The following is a 25,638-nucleotide window of genomic DNA, read 5'->3' on the forward strand; positions in this document are numbered from 1 at the left end:
TGCTCCCTCCGTGGGCTGCCTGCCCTATAACTGTTTTTAGAAGAAAGGGACAGATTCAAACATCAGAACTTCCCAGGGTTCCTAAAGACCTGTCTATAGATGGGCTGCATAATGATCACCTGTGAAGATTTTTTAAAAAACAAATTTCCAAGTCCTCCTCCCAGAGTTTATGATTCAGTACATTTGCCTTAAGTATGGAAGAATCCACCTATTTAAAGAATTTTTCTTAAATTATTTGAATGTCCAGAGAGATTTGCAAGCCATTGTGTCTAAGTCAGTTTGCCAGTGCTTTTATTTTTCCTTTGGAGAATGAACACGTTGATTTGGGATTCTGAAGTTTGTTTTCATCAGTCTTGAATTACTTGCATTAGTCCTGCAAATTTCCCCATTATCCTAGTCTACTCCTGCCCTGCTCAGGGTGAGTCCTGTTGCTTTCAGAAGAGGAGTTCTAGGTGTAGCGAGAGTCTTGTCACAGGGACCAGGACTGGCACATGCTGGCATCCCAGGGGCCCTTGAGAGCATCAAAGCACAGAGATCCTGACCTCTCCATGCCCAGATGGCTAGGATGGGGCTCTCTTGGCTGCCTGGGTTATGGTAATGCCGCCTTGCCTTTCAAAGCCAATTGTTTTCAAGATGAGCATCAAATGAGTGTGCAGGCTAGCCCTGGCAGGGAAGGAGGACGAGGGGGTCAGCTAGGCCAGCCTCTTGGGTAGCAGTGCTCCCCCTTGGCCATCTCAGTCATCACCACATTGAATGATAGACACTCCCCAGGGAGACATCTGGTCAGGGATTAGTTTCACCTTCTCAATCTTTCACCCATTCTTTACTCTCCCTTTCTCTCTAATGATTTTTCTCCTTTCTCCCTTGCTTTCTGTTTTCAGGCCTTCATTTTCAATCCATACCCACGCTGGTTAGCCTTCCCCAGGCACCACTGCCCTCAGCTCCACCCAGCTTCCTGCCTTTCAGCTCTGCTGGCCCTCCCCTCCTTGGCTGCTGTGAGACACCCATGGTCTCCTTGGCTGAGGCTCAGCAGGAGCTGCAGATGCTGCAGAAGCAGCTGGGAGAAAGTGAGCACTTCCGGCTGCGTTTGTGTGCTTGCGAATGATGGACCCACACTGTGTTTCTCTGCATGGCTTTGGCTGGATGGCAGAGTTTTAAAAAATAACATAGGGGTACACGTTATCAGTGGACTATTGAGGGAGAGCTGCGCTTGCCGTCTTTGGAACTATAGTTACTGTTATCTTTCCCGTGTGTGTGCGTCTCATCAGTTAACAGGTATATATGTTCATCAGGCCTAGACTGGTGCTCTCCCACTGCTGACAGTGTGGGGTCCCCTCGACCAAGTGTGTTGAAGCCCTGACACACTGGCGACTTGTTCACTGGCAGGGCCTGGGAGAGAGGCTTTGTGCCTGCTGACACAGGATGAAGTGGCCAGAAAAAGATGGCGACATTCAATGGGATCATTTCCATGGCGATTACATCCTCTTCTGTGAAATGCCTTTAACCAAGTTCAAATTCTGACATCATTAGGTTGGGGGCAAAAAGGATGGTGGAAGAGGGATTCAGAAGGGTTGCCAAACCCCTCTTCCCCTGGCAAGAGGTTCATTTCTGTTTCTGCGCAGGTGACACGTGGACAGCTAGAACCAGAAGCACAGGCTGTGATATCTGATTGTGAATTCTGACAGCTCCCAGATGTAATTGATGTTATGTAGTCACAGAATTCATAGACTATGTAGTCATCTTTTAGAGAAAGGTTTGATGTAAATATGGGCTGGATGCCTCATCAGAGATCAAATTTTGTGTACGTGATCACTTATAGCTTAAAATAAGAAAAGAACCTCACATGATGAATTTGCTCTCTAGTAGTGCTTTAAAAAAAACTAGAAAGCAATTTAAAATTACCTTAAAACCACACTCTGTGCCTGTAAAGAAGAGCTCAGATGAGGCAGAAATTGATGGTAGGGTCACCATACAAAGGGTGTTCAATGACCTAAGACCACAGCTGAAAATGTGTATACTTGAAGCCCCAAATGTCATTTGCATCAGCTTATTTAACAGCCCTGAAAATGGATACACTGTCTACTCTGACAGAAGTTTGATTTCCAGAACCAGCTAGGCTGAGTCTGTTTTTAGAAGAGTTTCATTTCTGCAGGAAGTAAAGCCAAAGGGGCTTACCTTCTGCTATCAGGGTTACACGGGTATAGCAATCTAGGCTTATCTACCAACGTGAACGTGGTCTTACCTTGTAACTGGGAAAAGTGAGTTTGAATCCAGGTCTCCTACTCTCAGTTCCATGTTTCCATTATACCTTCTCTCTAGAATGGTTTTCTTACAGTCCTGCTTAGAGCACAGAGCTGAGCTCAGCTGAACAATGCTGGAAGCCACTTGCAACAATCTTTTCTCTCTTTAGAGATGAGAGGAAGGTGCTGTTCTGTCCCACCTAGAACTTGCTACTATAGCAGATCTGGAAGCAATGATTGATGGATAACAAATTTGTTCCATGCAAAAATGTCAAGACTGTTTGCTAGATTTCTTTTCCTTGCCTCCTTTTCCTTTATCTTTCTGCATTGTCAATTTGTCTTTGCCCAAAGGGAAAGATGGAGGAAGGAGAGCACTGTGCATGAAAGGGTCTGTGATGTGGGTTGAATTGGAGTCATATCCAGTCTGTGCCACTGGCCAGAGTTTGGGTGGTCCCAGCCTTGGTGAGGAAGGCTGTAGCCCTTTCTTTGCCTCTTGAAGCACAGTCCTCTCCAAGGAACCATCACTTACCAGAGCTCCTCCTTTGCTTAAACCAAGCTTCCAAGTGGACAGTGGTGCATGGCAGCTTCTCAGATCACCGTGGGGCTAAAGTTTCCTTGTGCAAAAGTCTGTCTGGCGTCTTTGCATGGTTTAGGGCATGTGCTCTGTATTGTGTGGCTGGGGAGACTGGAACATGGGAATACCGATCACTATTATTGATAGACTTGGAACCTCCTATGACCTTGGTGAGAAAGTAAGCTGACTGTTGACAACCACTGATTTTCCCCTTAGCCTTGTGTGGAGTGGGGGTTGAAAGGAGTATGAAAGAGGTAGGAGATCACATCTCTTTTAAATCCTGACTATAATTTGGATGCTTATATTTTTCATCCCCCTCTTTAATTTCCAGTGATCCTAATAAATATCTAGTATTTTGTAAATTGGGGAAGGGGAGATACATGACAATACATCCCAGCTGACTTTAAAATATCCAGTGCCTGAGCTGTACTGCGTAGCAATTAAGGTAAAATCTCCAAGGGTTCAGGCACCAGTACATGTTTTTACACTGTCTCCAATGATTCCAGTGTGTAGCCTAATTTGAGAAACAGCTATAAGTGAGGACCAAAATTGGCAACTGCCAATTGCATTAATCCCTCAGAGGGGCTGGCTTGGTTGGAGGAAACCATGACCTCAATCCTCACTCCTATTTCTTAGGTGGAGCTACCTGTTTACTCTGCTGCCCATGTTGATAATCCCTGGAAGAAAGTAGTCTTCTGAATGTGAATATCCTAAACTATGGCCCTGTCCGCCTCTTTCCCTCTCTCCACCAAGTTGGGCTTCTTTATACATAGAAGCAGAGATGATGGGAAGGCCCATGATTTCATAGGATCTATGAAAGCATCAACCTATGAAATGAAAGGTACCCCCTCCCTCCATGGAACAGTGTTCATGCCTCTTTAGACATAAGTGATGACATATTTCAGTTCCTGGAATCATGTTGGGTAAGAACCAAATCACCCCTTGCCTTACACAGAACCTCCCCCAGTCTCAGCAAAGTTCTTCACTCTGGAGTGACTGGGGCCACCACATCTAGTTGCCCCCTTTCTCCTCTGACAACCCCAAGAAAAACTGGAAAAACTGGCACTTCAGCTTCTGGGTACAGCAAGTACTCATAAGGACACAAATATTCCTGTTCACAGGTGTGCTCAATGCTATGGCCCATGACACTTGACCTCTGACTTTCCCAGTGAGTTCTGCTCTGGGATTTCCCTGGACTCTATCATGAGGAGTTATCATAGGAGCCAGGTTTAGGGCCACTGGACTTCCCTTTGGTATACACTGGTGACTTTCTGATACTTTATTCATCCCCTACTTCTTTGTGTCTCATGCTAGTAAATATAAGGGGTGAAATTTATAGCCTTTAGGGTGCGTCCCCATCTAACTGGTATTCCGCAGCAGACTGGGACGGGACCACTGATAGCCCACGTGTCCCCTTCAGTGTCTCTTCTTAGCAATCACATGCTTTCTTGCTGATCCTTCTATTCTGATACTGCTTCTCACTCATATTTCTTTTTGCCCAGGTGTCAGCAGTGTTCATCCTGCTTCCCCAGCTACATTGCCAAGCACCCATTTAGAAGCCAGCTCCTCCCACTACCTCAACCCTGCCCAGCCCCTCTCTCCTCCGAGGGGCACCATAGAACTGGGCAGAATTCTGGAGCCCGGGTACCTGGGCAGCAGTGGCCAGTGGGACATGATGAGGCCTCAGAAAGGGAGCCTATCTGGAGACCTATCTTCAGGCTCCTCCATGTACCAGCTTAACTCCAAACCCACAGGTAAAGCACAAAGCTGAGCAGGTCAATTATTTTTCTAAACCATGTGAAATTCCTTACAGTCACCAGTTACCCTGGTAACTGTACATGTACGCTTACAACTCCCTTACACACACCCCTCTATGGGAGGAGACCCATGGGGCTTGTTTAACATCAGCTGTCTTGTGTTGGAAGCCAATTTACTCTTTAAACAAGTCACCTGAGCTCCAGGATGCCCGTATGACAGGACAGTGATGTTTAGGGATCTTGCTGCAGAGCCCCACCCCCTATGTGGGCCCCACTGTGACCAGGATTCTCCATCTCCCACCTCCTCCTGTCCTGCTGGGTGGCTGCAGGGGCTGACTTGCTAGAGGTGCATCTTGGTGAAATCCGGAACCTGCGCCAGCGCCTGGAGGAGTCCATCTGCATTAATGACCGCCTGCGGGAACAGCTGGAACACAGGCTCAGCTCCACTGCCCGTGGAAGCGGTAGGAGAGGCCCTCAGCTTCCTATTTCTGGTTGTAATTAGAGAGCTGATGAAGGTTGCCCTTGGGCAGAACTTCGCAGTTTTCACAGCAACTTGGTCTGCTTTCCTCCACTTGCTCCTTACAGTCAACAAGGCAGGGGGGCAAGTACTATCCTCCTCCCTTTGTAGCTGCATCTGAGCTCAGAGAGTAGCTTTCCTCACTGCACATCTAACCAGCTATGGTCCCCAGAATCCTCTTTCTCATCCATCCTTAACCTGCTCACATGCTGCCTGCTGACTTCTGTGCCCTGGTCCTGTGATTGGCAAGTGGTAGAGCCAGGTCTGCAGGGCCTCCCCCAGCCGCTTCCCGAGGTGGCCTTCCTCCCCGCACTCTCCCCCAGGCTGCTGACACTTGGAGGCCGTGCCTTCCACACGCCCTTGTCCTGCCCACACCGCAGCAGCCGCTATTTAGGGAGGAGAGCCTCCTGAACAGCTGCAGCCAGGGCATGCGAAATGCATGCAAAGAACCCACGCAGAGGAGCCCCTCGAAAGCCAGGCATTTGGCCCAACAGGCTTTAGGCCCAGGACTCAAGTCCTCAGGGTTTTCTGCTGGGTTGAGACAGTGTGTTTGGAGACACATAGTGAGCAACACAGGGAGGCTCTGATACCCAACTGTGTGACTTGCCTGCTTGCACTTCCCGAGACAGGACCCACCTCTAACTTCTACAATCCAAGCCTGGAGTCCACGCCTCAGCTCTGCAGTGAGAACAGAGTCCTTAGGGAAGAAAACCAGAGGCTTCAGGCTCAGCTCAGTCATGTTTCCAGAGGTGAGTGGTCAAAAGCCACAAACTGTGGTCACTCTTGGGTCCCTTTTTTCCCTGGCCACACCAGTCAGCAACTGGAGAAGCAAAGAGACAAGAAAGAGAGAACTGAGCTACCCAGACCCACCAACCCCAACTCCCAGAGCTATTATCAGCCTAGAAAGGGCTGCTTCCTGACAATTCCCACCCATGGGTCCTTAGACTCCTAGGCTCCCAGGATGAGGAGCTCTAGTAAACCCACCACTTCTGTGCAACCCACATTCGGTCATTAGCTATCAAACTGGATACCAGTTAGTGCCTGTTCTACCTGCACACAACTCACAGCTAGTTTGGACCCAGGAAAGGAAGGAACATGAAGCCTATGTGCTCTCTCAGGTTTCTCCAGACTTTGCTGCAGCTCTCTGTGTCCCTCCCAGTGCTGATCTGCTATCCCCATGTCTCCTCACCACCTCCCTACTCATATACCCAGGGCTCCTCTTTGGTCCCTAGTCCTCATGACTCTGTGTCTGGAGGTGCTACCAAAACGTCCTCCAGAGCGTTCCCAACACTATACAGTGGGCATCCACATGTGGGCATCATTTCCTGTGTGGCCTGGGGGACAGCTGACCTTAGTGTTAGTTGACTTAATGAAATCAATATGTTTTCAATCACAAATTATTTTTATTTACAAATATTTATTGAATAGCCATAACAGACAAAGAATAGTGGCTAAGAGGATTAAGCTCAGAATGAAAGAATGCTTGTGGAAAAGGAAAAAGACATCAAGAGATATTGCCAAGTTAGCCTTCTCGGAGCAAGAGATGTGAGAGGAAAGGTCACCATTTGGGAAGATAACAAAAGCCATAGATAAGGGAGAAGGTAGAACTACTAAACTACCACTGTGTGCCTGGAAAGACCAGAACAGACCTCACAGGTGAGAAGACAGGAAGATTTAAATGAGCTCAGTCCGCCAGGCCCAGGTGATTCCACCCCAGACGACTGACAGCACCAGAGCCCTGTTCTCAGAGTCCCTGTCAATAGCCTTTGAGAAATCCTGAAGATCAGAGAGATGCTGCCAGACCAGGAAAGAACAGATGGCTCTGTTTTCAATATGATGAAAATACTATATACTAAAAACTGTAGTCAAGAAATTTTTATGTTGATCCCTGGAAAAACTCAAGAATGGATTATTGCACAGTAGGTATGTGAGTGGTTAGAAAATAAAGAGCGTTAGGAAGCAGAGTGTTTTCTCTAAAAGCATGGTGGGCCGTATTAAATCAGGGGATCAAAGGGCATTGCAGAGAAAGAGGTTCCCATTCCCCTGAGTGTGTGGACAGTCAGACAGTCACTTTGCCTCCCCTGGCAGCATAAGCTGGCCTTCCTTTTGCCTTAGTTCTGATTGTCATGATGGATATGCTTGGGCTCATCTTCCTGTGACCTTTGGCCCTACAATATAAGTACTCCTGTGTTCTGCTCACCAGAGCACTCCCAGGAAACAGAATGTCTGAGGGAGGCTCTGCTGACCTCTCGATCCCAACTTCAAGAGCTGGAAATGGAGCTAGAGCACCAAAAGGTGGAACGACAGCAGCTTTTGGAAGACTTGAAGGAGAAGCAACAGGAGATCTTGCATTTCCAGGAGGAACGGCTATCTCTCCAGGAGAAAGACTCCAGGTTAGAGGGAGCCCATTGATAAGGAAGGTGGCCCCATTTTCAGATTTAGAAAAAGGGATATTGGCAAGACAGTTAATGGTCCTTTTTGGAAACCTCAATATCCCCTCTGCTAATCTGGATTTATGGGTAACTTTGAACAGAAGGAAGGACTTCTCTGGGAATGCCTTTTTCACTCCAAAGTTGAGAGAGTAAAACCCTGTTATGGAAGCCTTCAGCATATCAGATTCTACAGAAAGTACATTCTTGTGCTTCCAGTTAGTTTTAGGATGTTAGTCCCTCCATAACCTAGGAAGCTTCTACACCAGCCATAATGGTAGTCCCCAGCATAAACCCTGTAACTTCTTGACAACATGAAAAGAGCACTGTGGGGCAGTAAGAATACCAGGTAGTGTGTCCTAGGTATGGTAGCTAATGGCATGACTCCAAGCAAAGTTACTTTACCTTCCTGAGCCTCTGTTGCCACATCCGTAAATTAAAAGCAATGGTTTTCATGACCCCTGAGTTCACATCTAGGGCTGAAATTCTATGATGCCAAAGTTGGCTCATAGCCTCTTGCCCTGGTGGGGCCCTACCAGCTCAGTGGTCCCTTGCTTCTCCCCTGACAGGCTGCAGCATAAGCTGGCCCTCTTGCAGCAACAGTGTGAAGAGAAACAGCAGCTCTTCCAGTCCCTCCAGTCAGAGCTGCAGATCTACGAGGCACTTAATGGCAATTCCAAGAAGGGGCTGAAAGGTATGTTTTCCCCTCTTCCCCACCCTGTGAGCTTCCCTGCTCTCGCTAAGGATCCTGATGAATTCTTTACCTTGGGAGTTGTGGAGATCTTGGAAACCTACCTTGTTCTGTCTCAGAAAAAAACCTCAGTCATTGAGGGTCCCAATAAAAAGAGAGGGGAGCTCTCACACACAAAGCCCAGAGGTTGGTGACATGAGCAAGATACAGCCTAGACATCCTTAAAAATAGGCCACAAGAGTCAAACTTCACCCACCTGGATGGTCTGAGACAAGTTAATCAAAGTCCAGATTATACAATGATTCAAAAAAAAAAAATACAAAGAACTGTCCTGATGGTATCATCATTTGAAGACGTCTCAAATGTTGTGAATTCTGATCACCCATGCAGCCAATGTTGCAGGCAACCTGCTCCCACCCTGACCTTTCCCCAGTGAGAAAATTCAAAGATTTTTTAAAGAAATTTTTATTCTGGATATAATTAACCAGAAAAATAATTTGCAGATATTTTCTCCAAGTCTTTTTAGTGTCTTTGAAAGGCAAAACATTTAAATTTTGTTGAAGGTTAATTAATCAGTTTTTTTCTATCATTTATGCTTTTCTTCATGTTGTAGGTAAAAAATCTTTATCTCAAGATCATAAAGATTTCCTTGTATTTTTCTTCTTGCAGTTTTATAGCTTTTGCTCTTATGTTTAGGCGTGCATTTCATTTTGAGTTAATTTTGTATATGATGTGAGAAAAAGGTTAAAGTTCTTTTTGTCCCATATTGATATCCAGTTTTTCCAGCACCATTTGTTACAAAGACTACCCTTTTCCCATTGAATTACCTTGGCAGCTTTGTTGACAATCAATTGACCATAACTGCTGTTAGTAGGATTTTGTAATTTTTGGTATACTCATCATTCTTATTTTAATTTATATATAAATATTTCTCATGTGTGGGATACATGTGTGTGGGATAACATTTTTATTTCAATTGCCAAATAAAATTTTTTGCTAAGATACAGAAACACAATTGATTTTTCATCACCATGACATTGATTGGCATCTCTATTGAAAAACAATTGCCAAGGCAAAAAAAAAAAATTACTAGCCAATATATGTGAGTCTACTTCTGAATTCTCCATTCTGTTCCATTAATCAATATGCCTATTCTTACACCAATACCAAACTGTCTTCATTGTTAGTTTTATAGTAAATTTTGAAATCAGGTTAAGTCTTCACACTTTTTAAAAATTTTTTAAAATTTATTTTTTATATTGGAGTATATTTGATTTACAATGTTGTGTTCATTTCAGATGTACAGAAAAGTGATTTAGTTATACATATACATATATCTATGTTTTTCAGAATCTTTTCCCATATAGGTTATTACAGAGTATTAAGTAGAGTTCCCTGTGGTATACAGTAGGACCTTGTCAATTATCTATTTTATATTAGAATGTATATATGTTAATCCCAGCCTCCTAATTTATCCCTCCCCCACCTCCTTTCCCCTTCAGTAACCATAAGTTTGTGTTTTCTAAGTTCATGAGTCAGTTTCTGTTTTGTAAATAAGTTCGTTTGTATCATTTTTTAAGACTCCACATATAAGTGACATCATGATATTTGTGTTTCTCTGACTTACTTCACTTAGTATGATAATCTCTAGGTCCATCCATGTTGCTGCAAATGGCATTATTTTGTTCTTATGGCTAAGTAATATTCCATTGTATATATGTACCATATCTTCTTTATCCATTCATCTGTTGATGGACATTTAGGTTGCTTCCATGTCTTGGCTATTGTAAATAGTGCTGAGGTGAACACTGGGGTGTAAGTACCTTTTTGAAGTATGATTTTCTCCGGATATATGCTCAGGAGTGGGATTACTGGATCATATGGTAGCTCTACTTTTAATTTTTTAAGGAACCTCCATACTGTTCTCCATAGTGGCTGTACCAATTTACATTCCCACCAACAGTGTAGAAGGGTTCCCTTTTCTCTACACCATATCCATCATCTATTGTTTGTAAATTTTTAGATGATGGACATTCTGACCTCATTGTGGTTTTATTTGTATTTCTCTAATAATTAGCAATGTTGAGTATCTTTTCATGTGCTTTTTGGTCATCTGTATGTCTTCTTTGGAGAAATGTCTATTTAGATATTCTGCCCATTTTTTGATTGGGTGGTTTATTTTTTTCAATATTGAGCTGCATTTGCTGTTTGTGTATTTTGGAGATTAATCCCTTGTTGGTCACATTGATTGCAAATATTTTCTCCCAATCTGTGGGTTGTCTTTTCATTTTGTTGATGGTTTCTCTTGCTGTGCAAAAGCTTTTAAGTTTAATTAGGTCCCTTTTATTTATTTTGGTTTTTATTTCATTACTCTAGGAGATGGATCCAAAAAGATATTACTGCAGCCTATGACAAAGAGTGTTCTGCCTATGTTTTCCTTTAAGAGTTTTATAGTATCTGGTCTTACATTTAGATCTTTAATCCATTTTGAGTTTATTTTTTGTGTATGGTGTTATAATGTTCTAATTTCATTCATTTACATGTAGCTGTCCGGTTTTCCCAGCACCACTAATGGAAGAGACTATCTTTTATCCATTGTATAATCTCGCCTCCTTTGTTGTTGATTAATTAACCATAGATGTATGGGTTTATTTGTGGGATTTCTATCCTGTTCCATTGATCTATAAGTCTGTCTTTGTGCCAATACCATACTGCTTTGATTACTGTAACTTTGTAGTATAGTCTGAAGTCAGGGAGCCCAATTCCTCCAGTTCCATTTTTCTCTCTCAAGATTGCTTTGGCTATTTGGGGTCTTTTGTATCTACATACGAATTTTAAGATTTTTTGTTCTAGATCTGCAAAAAATGCCATTGGTAATTGGATAGGGACTGCATCAAATCTGTAGATTGCCTTGGGTGGTATAGTCATTTTGACAATATTAATTCTTCCAATCCAAAAACATGGTATATCTTTTGATCTGTTTGTGTCATCTTCTATTTATCAGCATCTTATAGTTTTCAGAGTACAGGTCTTTTGCATCCTTAGGTAGGTTTATACCTAGGTAGTTTATTCTTTTTGATGTGATGATAAATGGGATTGTTTCTTGAATTTCTTTTTCTGATCTTTTGTCATTAGAGTATAGAAATGCAAGAGATTTCTGTGCATTAATTTTGTATCCTTCAACTTTACCAAATTCATTGATGAGCTCTCATAGTTTTCTGGTAGCATCTTTAGGATTTTCTGTGTATAGTATCATGTCATCTGCAAACAGTGACAGTTTTACATCTTCTTTTTCAATTTGGTTTCCTTTTATTTCTTTATCTTCTCTGATTGCCATGCCTAGGACTTCCAAAACTATGTTGAATAAAAGCAGTGAGAGTGGACATCCTTGTGTTGTTCCTGATCTTAGAGGAAATGCTTTCAGCTTTTCACCATTGAGTATGATGTTAGCTGTGGGTTTGTCATATATGGCCTTTATTATGTTGAGGTAGGTTCCCTCTATGCCCACTTTCTGGAGAGTTTTTATCATAAATGGCATTGGATTTTGTCAAAAGCTTTCTCTGCATCTATTGAGATGATCATTTCGTTTTCATCCTTCAATTTGTTAATGTGGTTTATCACACTGATTGATTTATGGATATTGAAAAATCCTTGCATCCCTAGGATAAATCCCACTCGATCCTGGTGTGTGACCTTTTTAATGTATTGTTGGATTTGGTTTGCTAGTATTTCCTTGAGTATTTTTGTATCTATATTCATCAGTGATAGTGGCTTGTAATTTTCTTTTTTGTGGTATCTTTGTCTGGTTTTGGTATCACAGTAATGGTGGTCTCATAGAACGAGTTTGGGAGTGTCCCTTCCTCTGCAATATTTTGCAATATTTTCAGAAGGATAGGTGTTAACTCTTCTCTGAATGTTTGATAGAATTTGCCTGTGACACCATCTGGTCCTGGACTTTTGTTTGCTGGAATTGTTTTAATCATAGTTTCAATTTTAGTAATTGTGATTGGTCTATTCGTATTTTCTATTTCTTCCAGGTTCAGTTTTGGGAGATTGTACCTTTCTAAGAATTTGCCCATTTCTTCTAGGTTGTCCATTTTATTGGCATATAGTTTCTTGCAGTAGTCTCTTATGTATCTTTATATTTCTGTGGTGTCCATTGTAACTTCTTTTTCATTTCTAATTTTATTGATTTGAGCCTTTTCCCTTTTCTTCTTGGTGAGTCTGGCTAAAGTTTATTAATTTCGTTTATCTGTTCAAAGAACCAGCTTTTAGTTTAATTGACCTTTTCTACTGTTTTCTTTATCTCTATTTATTTTTCAGAGGAGAAATAAATAAATTTATGTGTAAGTTTAGGTTGTTTATTTGAGCTTTTTCTTTTTTGCTGAGGTAAGACTGTATTGCTACAAACTTCCCTCTTAAAACTGCTTTTTCTGTGTCCCATAGGTTTTGGATCATTGTATTTTTGTTTTCATTTGTTTCTTGGTTTCTTTTTTTTTACTTCCTCTTTGATTTCTTCAGTGATCCATTGGTTGGTTAGAAGCATATTGTTTTGCCTCCACGTGTTTGTGTTTTTTACAGTTTTTTTTTTCTGTATAGCTGATTTCTAATCTCATAGTGTTGTGATCAGAAAAGATGCCTGATATGATTTCAATTTTCTTAAATATTTCAAGGCTTACTTTCTGGCCTAGCCTGTGGTCAATCCTGGACAATGTTCTGTATGCAATTGAGAAGAATGTATATTCTGCTACTTTTGGATGGAATTGCTCTATAAATATCAATTAATTCCATCTGGTCTAATGTGTCATTGAAGGCCTCTGTTTACTTATTGATTTTCTGTCTGGATGACCTGTCCATTGATGTAAGTGGGGTGTCCCCCACTGTTATTGTGTTACTGTTGATTTCTCCTTTTATATCTGTTAACATCTGCCTTATATATTGAGGTGCTTCTATTTTGGGTGCATATATATTTACAATTGTTATATATTCTTCTTGGATTGATCCCTCGACCGTTATGTAGTATTTTTCTTTGTTTCCTGTGACAATTTTTATTTTAATGTCTATTTTGTCTGATATGAGTATTACTATTGCAGCTTTCTTTTGATTTCCATTTGCATGGAGTATCTTTTTCCATCCCCTCCCTTTCAGTAAGAATGTGTCCCTAGATCTGAAGTGAGTCCCTTGTAGACAGCATATATATGGGTCTTGTTTTTGTATCCATTCTGCCAGTCTGTGTCTTTTGGTTGAAACATTTAATCCATTTACATTTAAGGTACTTATTGATATGTATATTCTCCTTGCTGTTTTGGTAATTGTTTTGGATTTGTTTTTGTAGGTCTCTTTTCTTCCCTTCCTCTTTTGTTCTCTTCTCTTGTGACTTGATGATTATTTTTAGTGTTGTGTTTGGGTTGATTTTTCCTTTTGTGTGTTTGTATATTAATTGTAGATTTTTGATTTGCAGTTACCATGAGGTTTTGAGATAGCAGTCTATATATATATATATATATATATATATATATATATATATATATATAAAGATTGTAATCAAATTGACAAAAATTAAATTTATATATATATAAAAATCTTTATATATATAAAGATTGTTTTAAGTTGCTGGTCTCTTACTTTCAAATGCATTTCCAATATTCTGCATTTGTACTCTCCTCACAATTGCTGGTTTTGATATCATATTTGTGTGCAGATGATTTCCTACCTTTACAGTATGCTTGCCTTACCAGTGAGCTTTCCCATTCATAATTTTCTTGTTTCTAGTTGTGGCCTTTTCTTTTCTGACTAGAGAAATTCCTTTAGCATTTGTTGTAAAGCTGGTCTGTGGTGCTGAATTCTCTTAGCTTTTACTTCTCTGTAAAGCTTTTGATTTCTTTGTCAAATCTGAATGAGAGCCTTGCTGGGTAGAGTATTCTTGGTTGTAGTTTCTTCCCTTTCATCACTTTATATATATTGTGCCACTCCCTTCTGGCCTGCAGAGTTTCTGCTCAAAAATCAGCTGATAACCTTATGGTGATTTCCTTATATGTTATTTGTTGCTTTTCCCTTGTTTCTTTTGATATTTTCTCTGTCTTTAATTTTTGTCAGTTTGATTACTATGTGTCTTAGTATGTTCCTCCTTGAGTTTATCCTATATGGGACTGTCTGTGCTTTCTGGACTTGGGTGATAATTTTCTTTCTCATGTTAGGGAAGTTTTCAGCTGTTATCTCTTCAAATATTTTCTCAGGCCCTTTCTCTCTCTCTCTCTCCTCCTTCTGGGACCCCTATCATGCGAATGTTGGTGCATTTAATGTTGTCCCAGAGATCTCTTAAACTGTCCTCATTTATTGTCATTCTTTTTTCTTTATCCTGTTCCATGGCAGTGATTTCCACCATTCTGTCTTCCAGCTCACTTATCCATTCTTCTGCCTCATTTATTCTGGTATTGATTCCTTCTAGTGTATTTTTCATTTCAGTTCTTGTATTATTCAACTCTGTTCTTTGTATCTTCTAGCTCTTTGTTAAACATTTCTTGTATCTTCCCAATCTGTGTCTCCATTCTTTTTTCCAAGATTTCAAGTCATCTTTACTGTCATTACTCTGAATTCATTTTCAGGTAGATTGCCTATTTCCACTTCATTTAGTTGTTCTTCTGGGGTTTTATCTTGTTCCTTCATCTGGAACATATTTCTTTGCTGTCTCATTTTTTCTAACTTTCTGTGTTTGTAGTCTTCTTTCTGCAGGCTGCAGGATTTTATTTCTTCTTGCTTCTGATGTCTGACTCCTGGTGGATGAGGTTGGTCTAGGGGCTTGCGCAGGCTTCCTCATGGGAGTGACTGGTGCCTGCTGACTAGTCAGTGCAGTTGGGTCTTGTCCCTTTGGTGGAAAGGGCCAGGTAAAGGGGTATGTTTAGAGGCAGCACTGGACTCCGGACAACTTTATGGAGCCTGTCTGCTGATGGGTGGTCCTTTGTTCCCATCCCCTTGGTTGTTTAACCTGAGGCAACCCAGCATTGGGGCCTGTAGGCTGTTGGGTGGGACCAGGTCTCAGTGCCAAAATGGCAATCTCCAGGAGAGCTCACGCTGTTGACTATTGCCTGGGGCTTCTGCCACCTGTGTCTATGTCCTCGCAGTGAGCCACAGCCAACCCCTGCCTCCCCTGGAGACCCTCCAAGACCTGGAGGTAGGTCTGGCCCAGGTTCCTATAAAGTCACTGCTTTGCCCTGGGTCACAGTGCTCATGAAACCTTGTGTGCCCTCTCTAAGACTGGAGTCTCTGTTTCCCTCAGTCCTGTGGAGATCCTACACTGAAGCCCCACTTGCCAAATGCTCTGATATCTCCTCCTTCCTATTACAGACCCTCAGGCTAGGGAGCCTGACATGGGGCTCAGAACTCTCACTCCTATAATTATTTTAATTATATTATAATATATAAAATAATTATATATTATAATATATAAAATAATATAATTATTTTCCAGTTTGTGGGTCTCCCACCCACCTGATATGGGGTTTGATTATATCATGAAAGCACCCCTCCTACCATCTCGTTGTGGCTTTGTCTTTGATGCAGAACATCTTTTTTGGTAGGTTCCAGATTTTTTTTGTTGATGGTCATTCAGCAGTTAGTTGTGATTTTGGTGTTTTCATGAGAAGAGGTGAGCTCAGGTCCTTCTACTCTGCCATCTTGTCCTGCACTCCTCTTCATTTATCCCTTTTAGTGGGAATATTCACATAGCTCATTGCAGAAATATTGATGTGTTTGGTTAAGGCCTGTGGCCCTGATGCAACTGGGTACATGTATTATGTGGTATATGCATCCTACTGCCTTGCTAAAAACCAAAACAAATTTTACCTTTTTAAATACATTTGACTTCAACATTTTTAGATGAGCACTTATGGTCTTGTAAAATATTTCTTAGATCTCTTCTTCCCCCAGTACATAGAAACAGGCTATGAGTGGTGAGTGAAGGTAAAAAGAACTTGAGAAGTCCAATTAGTTATGATCCCTGCTCTGTGGTACCCCACTCCCATTATTATTTGCTGCCCAAAGGCCTGATGTCTTCCTCCTGTCCTTTTGATTCCTAAATGTGGAGGTCATCCATCTCCTTCTCCTTGAGCCCGTTCCCTTCTCTAGTTCAGTATTGATCTCCTGCCCTAGAAGACCCTGCTCTCTAGCCTGCAAGACTAAGGTTAATAAGGAGATGAAATAATAGGCTCGACTTCATCTGCCAATCAAATGCTCTCTAGATGCACAAGGGTCATTTGAGCCTCAAGGAAACTCCATGCTGGAGTGTATGCCATTTCAGTGTGTGCCAGACCCCACACAGGAAAAGTGACATCTGTCATAGGTGTGTTCCTGGGACCTTGGTAGAAAGGAATGTCAGAGAGGAGTGTTCTGACAAATGCTTGGAAATATTTGGTTCAGTGCCACCAGACTCCCTCCTCTCTCTACTTTCAGCTTACACCTGGGATGCCTGTCACCAAGTCCCTTTGGGCAGTGACTTGAGCCACCTGGTGGCAGAGATCCGAGCTTTGAGAGGGCAGCTGGAGCAGAGCATTCAGGTGAACAACTGTCTGCGACTGCAGCTTGAACAGCAGTTGGATGGTGGTGCCAGCAAAGCCAGCCTCAGCCCCTCCTCTGTTAACCAGAAATTCCCCAACAACACTGACCCTGGAAACAAGCAGCTGCTCTTCCAAGGTAGGAAGGAAAAGGAAATCAGCAAGCCCTCAGCCAATGAGGAGGTCCCCAGGATGTCTGTGGTGGAAGGGACAATCTTACTTCTTCCACACTCCTTAAGATCATGGTGAAATCGAAGATGCTTTGATACAGTGCCTGAGATGATGGGATTTAGGGTCAGATCTGGCTCCAGATTCTGAGTTTGCCACTTACATGCTGTTTGCCTTGGGAAAAGTGTTTAAACTCCTCAGGCATTTAAGCCTTAGTTTCCTCATCTTTAACATGAAGATATGTATAATATATACTGTGCATAGTTATATGGAGCATTAAATGAAATAATTTACAATGCCTGTCACAATAAGTACTCAACAATTAACAGCTATATATGTTAATGCTTATTCCTTATATTTGCAGAGTGCTTTAAAATTTACCATGTTTTCAGATAATTTTTCAAATAATTTCATCAGAGCTAGGGGAGGATTTACTATCTCTGTATTTCACATGAGAAAACTTAGGCATTGAGACAATTAACTGACGTGCTAAGGAGTTAAGAGGCCAACCCAGGATTCGAAGCAGAGGTTTTGATTTCCTGTCTGTTCCTTCTGCCTCCCTATGCTCTGTCTTGGTATTGCTTCTGCTCCCTCTCAGGCTTTCCCTTCTCAGTGCCTCTGCGCAACACCAGCCAGGACTCATCCCCACTGGCTCAGTCACTCCTCTTCCCCATCATACAGCACAGAGGCCTGAGCTGGAAAGCAGGTTCTAAGTCACAGTTGCCTGAGCAGGATTATTTCTGCCTCTTCAGATATTTTCCAATTACTCCCCTGGAGGATTGCTGTCTGGTCTCCAATAGGGCACCTCAAATTCACCAAGGCTTATGTCTCCTATTCTTCTTATACTACTACATGCCTTCTAGTATGTCTCCCTTCTTATACTACTACATATTTTCTAGTACTGACTCACCAGAATGGTGATTAGAGTGCTGAGTTTAATCTGCCCATAAATCCATTCATTCTTTGATCAAATATTTTTAACATGTATACTGCATATATTTATGCATATTTATATTTAATTACAAAGCATTGTATTAGACATACTACATACAATATTATATTCAAATCTGGGGATAGAAAAATATACCTAATAATGTTTCAAACTAGAAGTTGCTTTCTCATGGAACAGCCCTCAATTATAGGAACTTGATCCAAACTAAGTGATTTGTTTGCTATTGGTTTTGATTGTGGTACATGGGTGATGATTTTGTAAGAGGAGAGTCATGTTGCCGTAGACCCCAGTGGTGAAAACAGGCTGTGCATGTGTTTGGGGAGCAGTGTGTTCCAGGGTTTCTAAAGTTGTGGTTATGTGTACTCCCTAGATTCAGTTGCCTCCCCTCCAGTTCGGGATGTGGGCATGAATTCTCCAGTTCTGGTCCTCCCCAGCTCCTCTTCTGCTGCTTCTGGCTCAGAGACCACAACCTTCAACAGGAAAAATGGTAAATAGGGCAACTATGGGATTCAGGGTCTAATGATGGAAAATGACACTGCAAGTAACTTTTGGTTCTCTATAGGCACATTATCTGAATTTAGAGATTTTTCTCCACATGTCCCAAGGCCTTTAGCCCTACTCATTCCACCTTCTGTGGCTGCCTTTTTGGTCATTTTTCTTCTTCCTGTGGTTTTCTATTGCTCTGGTATTGTTTCATTGCACTATAATCTCTTCCTTCTTGAAAGTGCTCTCTGTATCCAGCTTAATTTCCTTGTCTGTGTCTTCTCAACCCCCAAATTTAAAATTTTTAAATATCTGTCCTGAATATTTCATTTGTCAATAAGGATAAAATTTGCCTCCTGGCAATTTTCTCATTATGAGATGATGTAAGAAAGATTATAAAAATCTAGAACCCAGAATATCTATGGACTTCACACTTGTACTTTCCAAGACTGTCATTCTTGTCTGTGGCCTCTTTCACTATCTGATGTCCCTTTTGGATTGAACTAAGGATGACTATAAATAACAGTGTATTCTGTGTTATTGTGGTTTTATCTTCAGAGCTGGGTTTGGATGCTTCTCCAGTAATGAAGAACCCTCCCAAGCTGGAGGGTGATGCTACTGATGGCTCCTTTGCCAATAAGCATGGCCGCCATGTCATTGGCCACGTTGATGACTATAGTGCCCTAAGACAGCAGATTGAAGAGGGCAGACTGCTGGTCAAGAAGGTAGCATCCCTCGTGAGATCAACCTGCAACTTCCTTGGCCTTGAAGCTCTAGGCACAGAGGTAATCATGTTTGAGCTCTTAGGTGCACCTTTTCCTTAGGCCGTTTCTTCTTCTGATTTTAGCTCCTTCTCCCACTATTTTTTTGCCTGCTCCACATCTCCTACCAATTGAGGATACATTTTCCATTTAATCTAGCTAGGCCTTTCATCTTCATCTGCTAATTTCACTACAAGCTCTGTTCTGGTTCCAGATGCAGCTGACTTGATATTTCCCCTCAGAACCACAGAATAGCAGGTGCAGCATTGCCATCCTCATCAGTAGAGCACATTAAGCATCAACATACATGCAATGCTGCACCCAGTACCCTTTGGTAGCTTATTATCTGCTAAAGTCACGCTGGCATATGACCATCTGTGGGCAGCATAAAATCACTTAATCAGTTGGCTGGAGATGGAGAATCTGCATCCATATGGGCAGATGTGTAGAAGGGGTGAGGAGCATGGCAGACTGAGGAGGGGAGGAGAGCAGGCAGCAAGGTTTCTCAGAGCCCTTTCCCAGGGAGAGATCCAGGTACCAGCTGCTTTGCTATCTGAGCTACTGGAGATGCACAGGCATGCAGGGACAGCCCTGCCCCCTGGAGCCCCCACACTAGAGAGGGAGCCCCACACCATACAACAAGGAGCTCCAGGCAGTGTTAGAAGTGCTCTGGGTATGAGGGCATGAACCCAGAATCAGCTATTATCCCAGGCAAGGAAAGTAACAGGTTCATGGGGTGGGGGGTGCCACTAGGGAATGTTCAGGTTCTCTGGGAAGGAGAACATGCCAGGTAAAGCAAGTGGCACCTCAGTCCTTTGAACTACAAATGGTGCAGCCCATTTGAAGCATAAGGTGTGATTCAGGGAAGGGCAAGGGGGACCAGTGCAAAAATAGGGACCGTAGACTCTTGAGCACGAAGCAGGACTAGAAGCTAAAGAGTGTGCGGGAAGCTGGAATCAAATGAATTCTTGCAAGTTGGGTGGTCCCTCCTGAGGTCAAAGAACCTTGGCTTCCAGGTTAGAAAAGGATTTCACAGGTTCAAGCAGGCCCATGTCCATACCTCACTCACAAAGGAAGCTGAGGCCTGGGCTCAGCAAAAAAAAAAAGTGATCTCTCAGCTGCAGGGATGCCCATGGCTACCACCCTCTTTTCCCAGGTGATGGGCAGTGAAGCCATCCATGAGCTCAGGAGCAGCGCCAACGCCCTGCACCACCGGCTGGAGGAGTCCGCCTCCCTCCTCACCATGTTCTGGCGAGCAGCCTTGCCAAGCTCCCATGGCCCTGCGCTGGGTGGCAAAGTGGTAAGAAGCCAGCATTCTCTACTGGATCTGCCCCCAAATATCCCCTGCCTCCTTGGTCGGCAGATCTTGAAGATAAGGAGCCAAATGGTCAGTTGGAACAAAGGGCACTTGAAGAGAGTGTCCCTGGAGGGAGGGAGACCTCTCCTCTGTGGTGGCTGCTTTCAGTGCAGCTCTGACTACATCCCCTCTCCCCCACCTCTGACCCCCAGGAGAAGTAATCAAAGAGGAAAAGGAAAGGACATGGAGGAGGCAGAGACATGAGAGCCCTGGTAACCCATAAATGTTCCATCTCTTTAACTTTCTGAAGTCTCGCTGAGCTGAACTTCAGGGCCGTGTTAAAACATCAACATTCCCTTTCCCAACCTAACCCCACCCCCACCCCCAGGTCCACATCGTCAGGCAGGATCACAAAATGTCACCAGCAGTCACCCAGCCTCTTTCAGCCCCCCACTGGAATCCCAGAAAATCACTTAAATCTGCATCTCTGGGTCAGGCCTGGGGAGAGCCAGCCTCCCCAAGGTGCTCTCAGATCTCAGGCAGCTCTCTGGTTGGTGAACTTAGATAGGCAGGTTTGAGAATCCCTCCCAGGGGTTCTAACTCCAGACTAAAATCACTGACACTTTAGGGGACTCATTTATGCTAAGTCCAAGGAGGGAGTGTTTTCCCATCTTGAGGTTCCCAGATACATTTACAAACTTGCTGACTCTCTCAGGTCAGACCTGTCTCTCAGGCATAATATTCCTAATGATCAAGTCTTACTTGTGATGCCCAAGTGATATAACCATGTCAGCACTAAATCAGAGCTCTTGTTCACAGCTGGGTTTCAGTGTGGCCTGGAGTCAGGTTCTCTGCAGCAACAGGAGTGTAGCCTGTGCTAATCTGCACGGGGGCTTCCAGGTCCTCAGTGTTCCCACCTCATGGCCCATCCTGAGCCATCACCAGCTGGAGGGTTTGAGAGGCTTTAACGAGGGGAATCTGATCCAGAAATAGTTAAGAAGATTGTAGAACCCTATTTAGAGTTGTAAAGAGCCACGAAACACAGGGTGCTTATGTCTTCTGACAGAGAGCCTGTTTTTCTTCCCAGGGAGAGTCCATGAAAAGGGAGCTTCTGGAACTGAGAACCAAACTATCCAGACAGGAGAGTCTCCTTCAGAGCACAGCTGAGCATCTGAAGACCGCCAACCAGCAGAAGGAGAGCTTGGAGCAGTTCATCTTCAGCCAGTGTGGGTGCTCCCAGCCAGGGAATGGGGCAGGGAATGAGGGGACCCTTCCAGGCTCCCCACTTGTGCTGTGAATGGACAGTGACCAGAGAGCCTAGGGGATGGGGGAGACTGATATGATGTCCCTGAACCTCCTGTGCCATCAGTAATCATGGAGGCAGAGGAGGGGATGCGGGCAGTTGAAAGGGGGCAGGCGGCAGGAGACCCCGAGCTGAGTGGCCAGTAAGACAGGCTTTACGAGAGAGTAGCACCGACATATATATACTACCAACTATAAAATAGATAGCCAGTGGGAAGTTGTTGTATAACAAAGGGAGTTCAACTCGAGGATGGAAGATGCCTTAGAGGACTGGGACAGGGAGGGTGGGGGGGACTCGAGGGAGGGTGGGGGGGGGAGTCAAGGGAGGGAGGGAATACGGGGATATGTGTATAAAAACAGATGATTGAACTTGGTGTACCCCCCAAAAAATAATAAATAAATAAATAAATAAATAAATAAATAAATAAATAAATAAATAAAGACAGGCTTTAGAACACATAAGGCAAGTATAGGCCATACTGGTAATTTTGCCTTTGGGGGCTGTTTTGTTGTTTCAGTGACCAGGACACATGATGTTTTAAAGAAGGCAAGGACTAATCTGGAGGTAAGGAAACCATTGCAACAGTCAGAGCCATAGAGCCTACCCCAAACTTATTACCATGTGTCATCAGAGTGTGCAGGTGATCCTTGACCTGCTCTGACCTTCCAGGAGGAGATTGCTGGTCCATCTGTAGGAGCACAGGTCCTCAGTGAGCATCCCTCTAGATTCCATCCCCATCAGCCCTCCCACTCCAATCGGCAATCTCCCCTGACCTCTCAGTTGACTCTCACTTTGCCATAATCTTCTCTCTTTATCCCAATTCTCTTTCTTTTATGCCAGGTCAGGAGTGGGGAGAAATGCAGTTCAGTTGATTATCGAGGTCAGAGGACATATGGAGTCTGCCCTGTGAGCTTTCAGTAAAGGGATCCTGAGGGCACTCATGTGTTCTGGGGTTTCCTAAACCACTATGTGAAAAAATCATGGAAAGATGCAACCTAATAAGTTGATTTCACTGCACACTATTGGACTGAAAACAGCAATTTAATGTTGACATATTTTTCTTTAAGCAACAACACAAAAGAAAATCGTTGGGTTTTAGTGATCTAAAAGAGAATTTGGTAATAAGTAAAAACTGAAACTTAAAGGGAAAGATATTATCTATATGGTAGACATTTCTCTACGTTCATTTAAAACACTAACATATTCTTTAGCAACCACTTTGAAGGAAAACTTGAGGTCTTAGAAATGGCTTAGAAATCAAAATTAAACCTTTTACCTTGGACTTTAAAGCTTTACCATAAGCAATTGAGTGTATTCCTAGGAATGTTCGTAAATTGTAACCTAAGGGAATGTTGACCCCACAGTGTGAAAATAGTTTGGGCCATAATTTAACTCTGTTTTTTTGTTTGTTTGTTTTGGTTTGGATTTTTTTTTTCTAATTTCTTCTGTTTTTCTCTGATGATTCCTTTCTTTCCTGAGCCTTTCTAGAAGAATACTTACAAGATTGCCTCTGTAAAGCCTTATTCCTGTCCCAGCAAAGGTAACCCAACAGCCTCTCCTACCTGCTGGCTTCCCCAGTTTGGAAGTATCCTTCCCACTTCCCCTAGGCCATTGGAAAGATCCCGAAGCCTGGGTTCTAATCCCAGGCTTCTCACTAACTGCCTGTGTGGCTTTGTGGTCTCTCACAGAGACCCAATCTCTATGAGCCCACTGACCCTCATCTGTAAGACGGGGCACTAGACTTAGATGAACTCTGAGGTCCCTGCTGACCTGGCCCCTCCCTCTCCTCATCAAGTAAACAGAACGTGAATGTAACAGGGGGACCTCCATGCAAAATGTCCTCTCCTCCCTACAACAGGCTGTCTATATGTGCCTGTTTCATACTAAGCACGTCTTTTCCTGAGCAATCACAAAAGCCATCCTTTTGCTCCAAAGTGAATTGGAGAGTGAACTGGAACCTGAAGAGGGGGTGGTAGGATCTGGCCACCCGGTGTGCAGTGGCTTTGAGCAGAGATATGACCACAGGAGGTGGTGGGAAGCTTGTCCTCTAACCTGGTGGCACCAGTTGCTCCTCCAGACCTCAGCCCACCCCTCAGCTCATCCTCTTGACAGGCTCTCACCATGCTTCTGGCTTCGGTCACCACTCAGCGCTCGCTCCAGCCTCAGTTAGCCACCAGCAAGGCCTGATAATGGACTCAATTTGATTGTGTTCTTTTGGCCTCCAGCTGAAATCCCTAAGGGCTCTTCCATGCACTCCAGTCCTGTGACCCTTGCCTTCCAGGAGCCAGGCAAGAAGCGAAGCCACCAGAGGTCCTCCAAACAGCAGGAAGGATGGGCCTGCCCCCCTTCTTCACAGCTCCCTGTCTGCTGAGGAGGATCTGGGCCCCCCTCCTCCACACCTGCTGGAGGGTCTGGAAGGAGTCACAGATGTGGCCTGCGGGGGCAGGGTGAAAGGCAGAGGGGCTTTCCTGCAGTTGAGGAATAACCAGCCAAGGACCACTGGGCCCAGCACGAAGCAAAACAGGCACAGTGTGTAAGGACCTTGTGACACTGCTTTGAACACCCAAGGGGCATGGGAACCAGGAACAGTACATTTCTCACCCCTCATCACCTATCCCCAGAAGGTCAACTCAGGGGAAATGGGACCTGCTCCCCAGCAGTGGAGCATGTGGTCCCAACACTGGAGCTCCACGGCAGATCTAAAAGCACAGGACTGAGCAGCAGTGCCCTGCAGGACAGTGTTGGCAGGGCCCTGATGACCTGACCTGGGTCAGTACAGCTGGGTCACAGTTACACTGGGGGTCAGTCTACACGGCAGCACCTGAGAGCTTTGAATCCACATGGTGAAAGTTATGACTTCCAGATGCCATCTCATGCTTAGCCTAGATCTCCTATTTCTATTCTATTATGATCTCCAAAAAGTGTACTGACCTTACTCTAAATATGCTGTCCTATTTTGTCATCCCAACTTCTCTCTGCGAAATTGGGACTAATGGCCACACCAAGCCCACTGAAAGTCTTGTGTAAAGCAAACCAGTGATCATTTTTAAGTGACATGTGAGGGGCCCCCAGTTGTGCTAAAGCCTAGTCTGTGTCTCCACAGTGCTTTTGAATGTGTGTATGTGTGTATAAATGTATGATATATATTTATATATGTTGCTATAGCGATATGTTGAAGGCTAGCATAACTGGTGGACAGGGTCAGTGAGAGGAAATGAAACAGTCTTTTTGGTGGCTATTAAAGCAAAATGTGTATAAAGAAATAAAGTTTTCTTTACCTGCTTAGTTTCTAATTTCTATACCAGTCCTCAGGGCGAAAGTGTAGAAATAGGAAAGACAAACTGTCATTTAAAAGCTCACCATCTGAAACAGAATCAAAATGGTGGAGGAGGTGGATGTGGCGCTCCCATCCCCCACAAACACATCAAAAAATACATTGACATGTAGAGCACTTCTCACTGAAAACTGGCAGAAGAACTGTAAACTAATGCTGCAAGAAAGATCTACTTGTAACTGGGTAGGACAGAAAAAAAAAAAAAAAAAAAAGAATCAGGTCAGGACCTGGGTCCCTGGGAGGCATCTGCAAGGAGGAAAGGGTTCACAAGGGTAGACCCTGGCTCTGGGGAGTGAGCAGGTAGAATCACAATCTGGGTATCCCAGTCATGGGATCCTATATGGATTGGCCAGGCCCCCTTGCCTCTTGGGACATCTGCTGAGACAGAAGGTTTGGAGAAGGCTAGACTCTACTCACCAAGAGTACATGCTGGCTTTGTCAACAATCAGGGCAGAGAGTCTTGCATCAGGAGCACGTTCCTTGCTGTACTTCCCAATCCGAAGGGGCAAACACCCTGGCCCCACTCACTCCATGCTACAACCTGGCACAAGATCTTGGCAGTGACTCAATCTAGCTGTACAGA

General features: G+C 43.5%; 1 protein-coding gene across 2 annotated transcripts in view; it reads left to right on the plus strand.

Annotated features, from left to right (window-relative positions):
- PDE4DIP (phosphodiesterase 4D interacting protein) overlaps positions 1-25,022 on the plus strand; it is a 203,585-nt gene extending 178,563 nt beyond the window's left edge. The window contains exons 35-48 of one of the 2 annotated variants that reach the window (XM_057720826.1): positions 882-1,067; positions 4,317-4,568; positions 4,901-5,032; positions 5,718-5,837; positions 7,292-7,481; positions 8,087-8,211; positions 16,657-16,896; positions 18,248-18,364; positions 18,919-19,145; positions 20,278-20,421; positions 21,506-21,644; positions 22,239-22,285; positions 23,210-23,261; positions 23,947-25,022. In XM_057720826.1, the coding sequence (XP_057576809.1) occupies positions 882-1,067; positions 4,317-4,568; positions 4,901-5,032; positions 5,718-5,837; positions 7,292-7,481; positions 8,087-8,211; positions 16,657-16,896; positions 18,248-18,364; positions 18,919-19,145; positions 20,278-20,421; positions 21,506-21,644; positions 22,239-22,285; positions 23,210-23,261; positions 23,947-24,092 (2,117 nt within the window). In that variant the 3' untranslated portion in view covers positions 24,093-25,022. The remainder of the gene's footprint in view (positions 1-881; positions 1,068-4,316; positions 4,569-4,900; positions 5,033-5,717; positions 5,838-7,291; positions 7,482-8,086; positions 8,212-16,656; positions 16,897-18,247; positions 18,365-18,918; positions 19,146-20,277; positions 20,422-21,505; positions 21,645-22,238; positions 22,286-23,209; positions 23,262-23,946) is intronic. The other variant, XM_057720817.1, reaches the window with a different exon arrangement.
- The last annotated feature ends 616 nt before the right edge of the window (positions 25,023-25,638 follow it).

This window comes from Hippopotamus amphibius, chromosome 1 (genome assembly GCF_030028045.1).
Source record: "Hippopotamus amphibius kiboko isolate mHipAmp2 chromosome 1, mHipAmp2.hap2, whole genome shotgun sequence".
In the NCBI taxonomy this organism is placed as follows: domain Eukaryota; kingdom Metazoa; phylum Chordata; class Mammalia; order Artiodactyla; family Hippopotamidae; genus Hippopotamus; species Hippopotamus amphibius.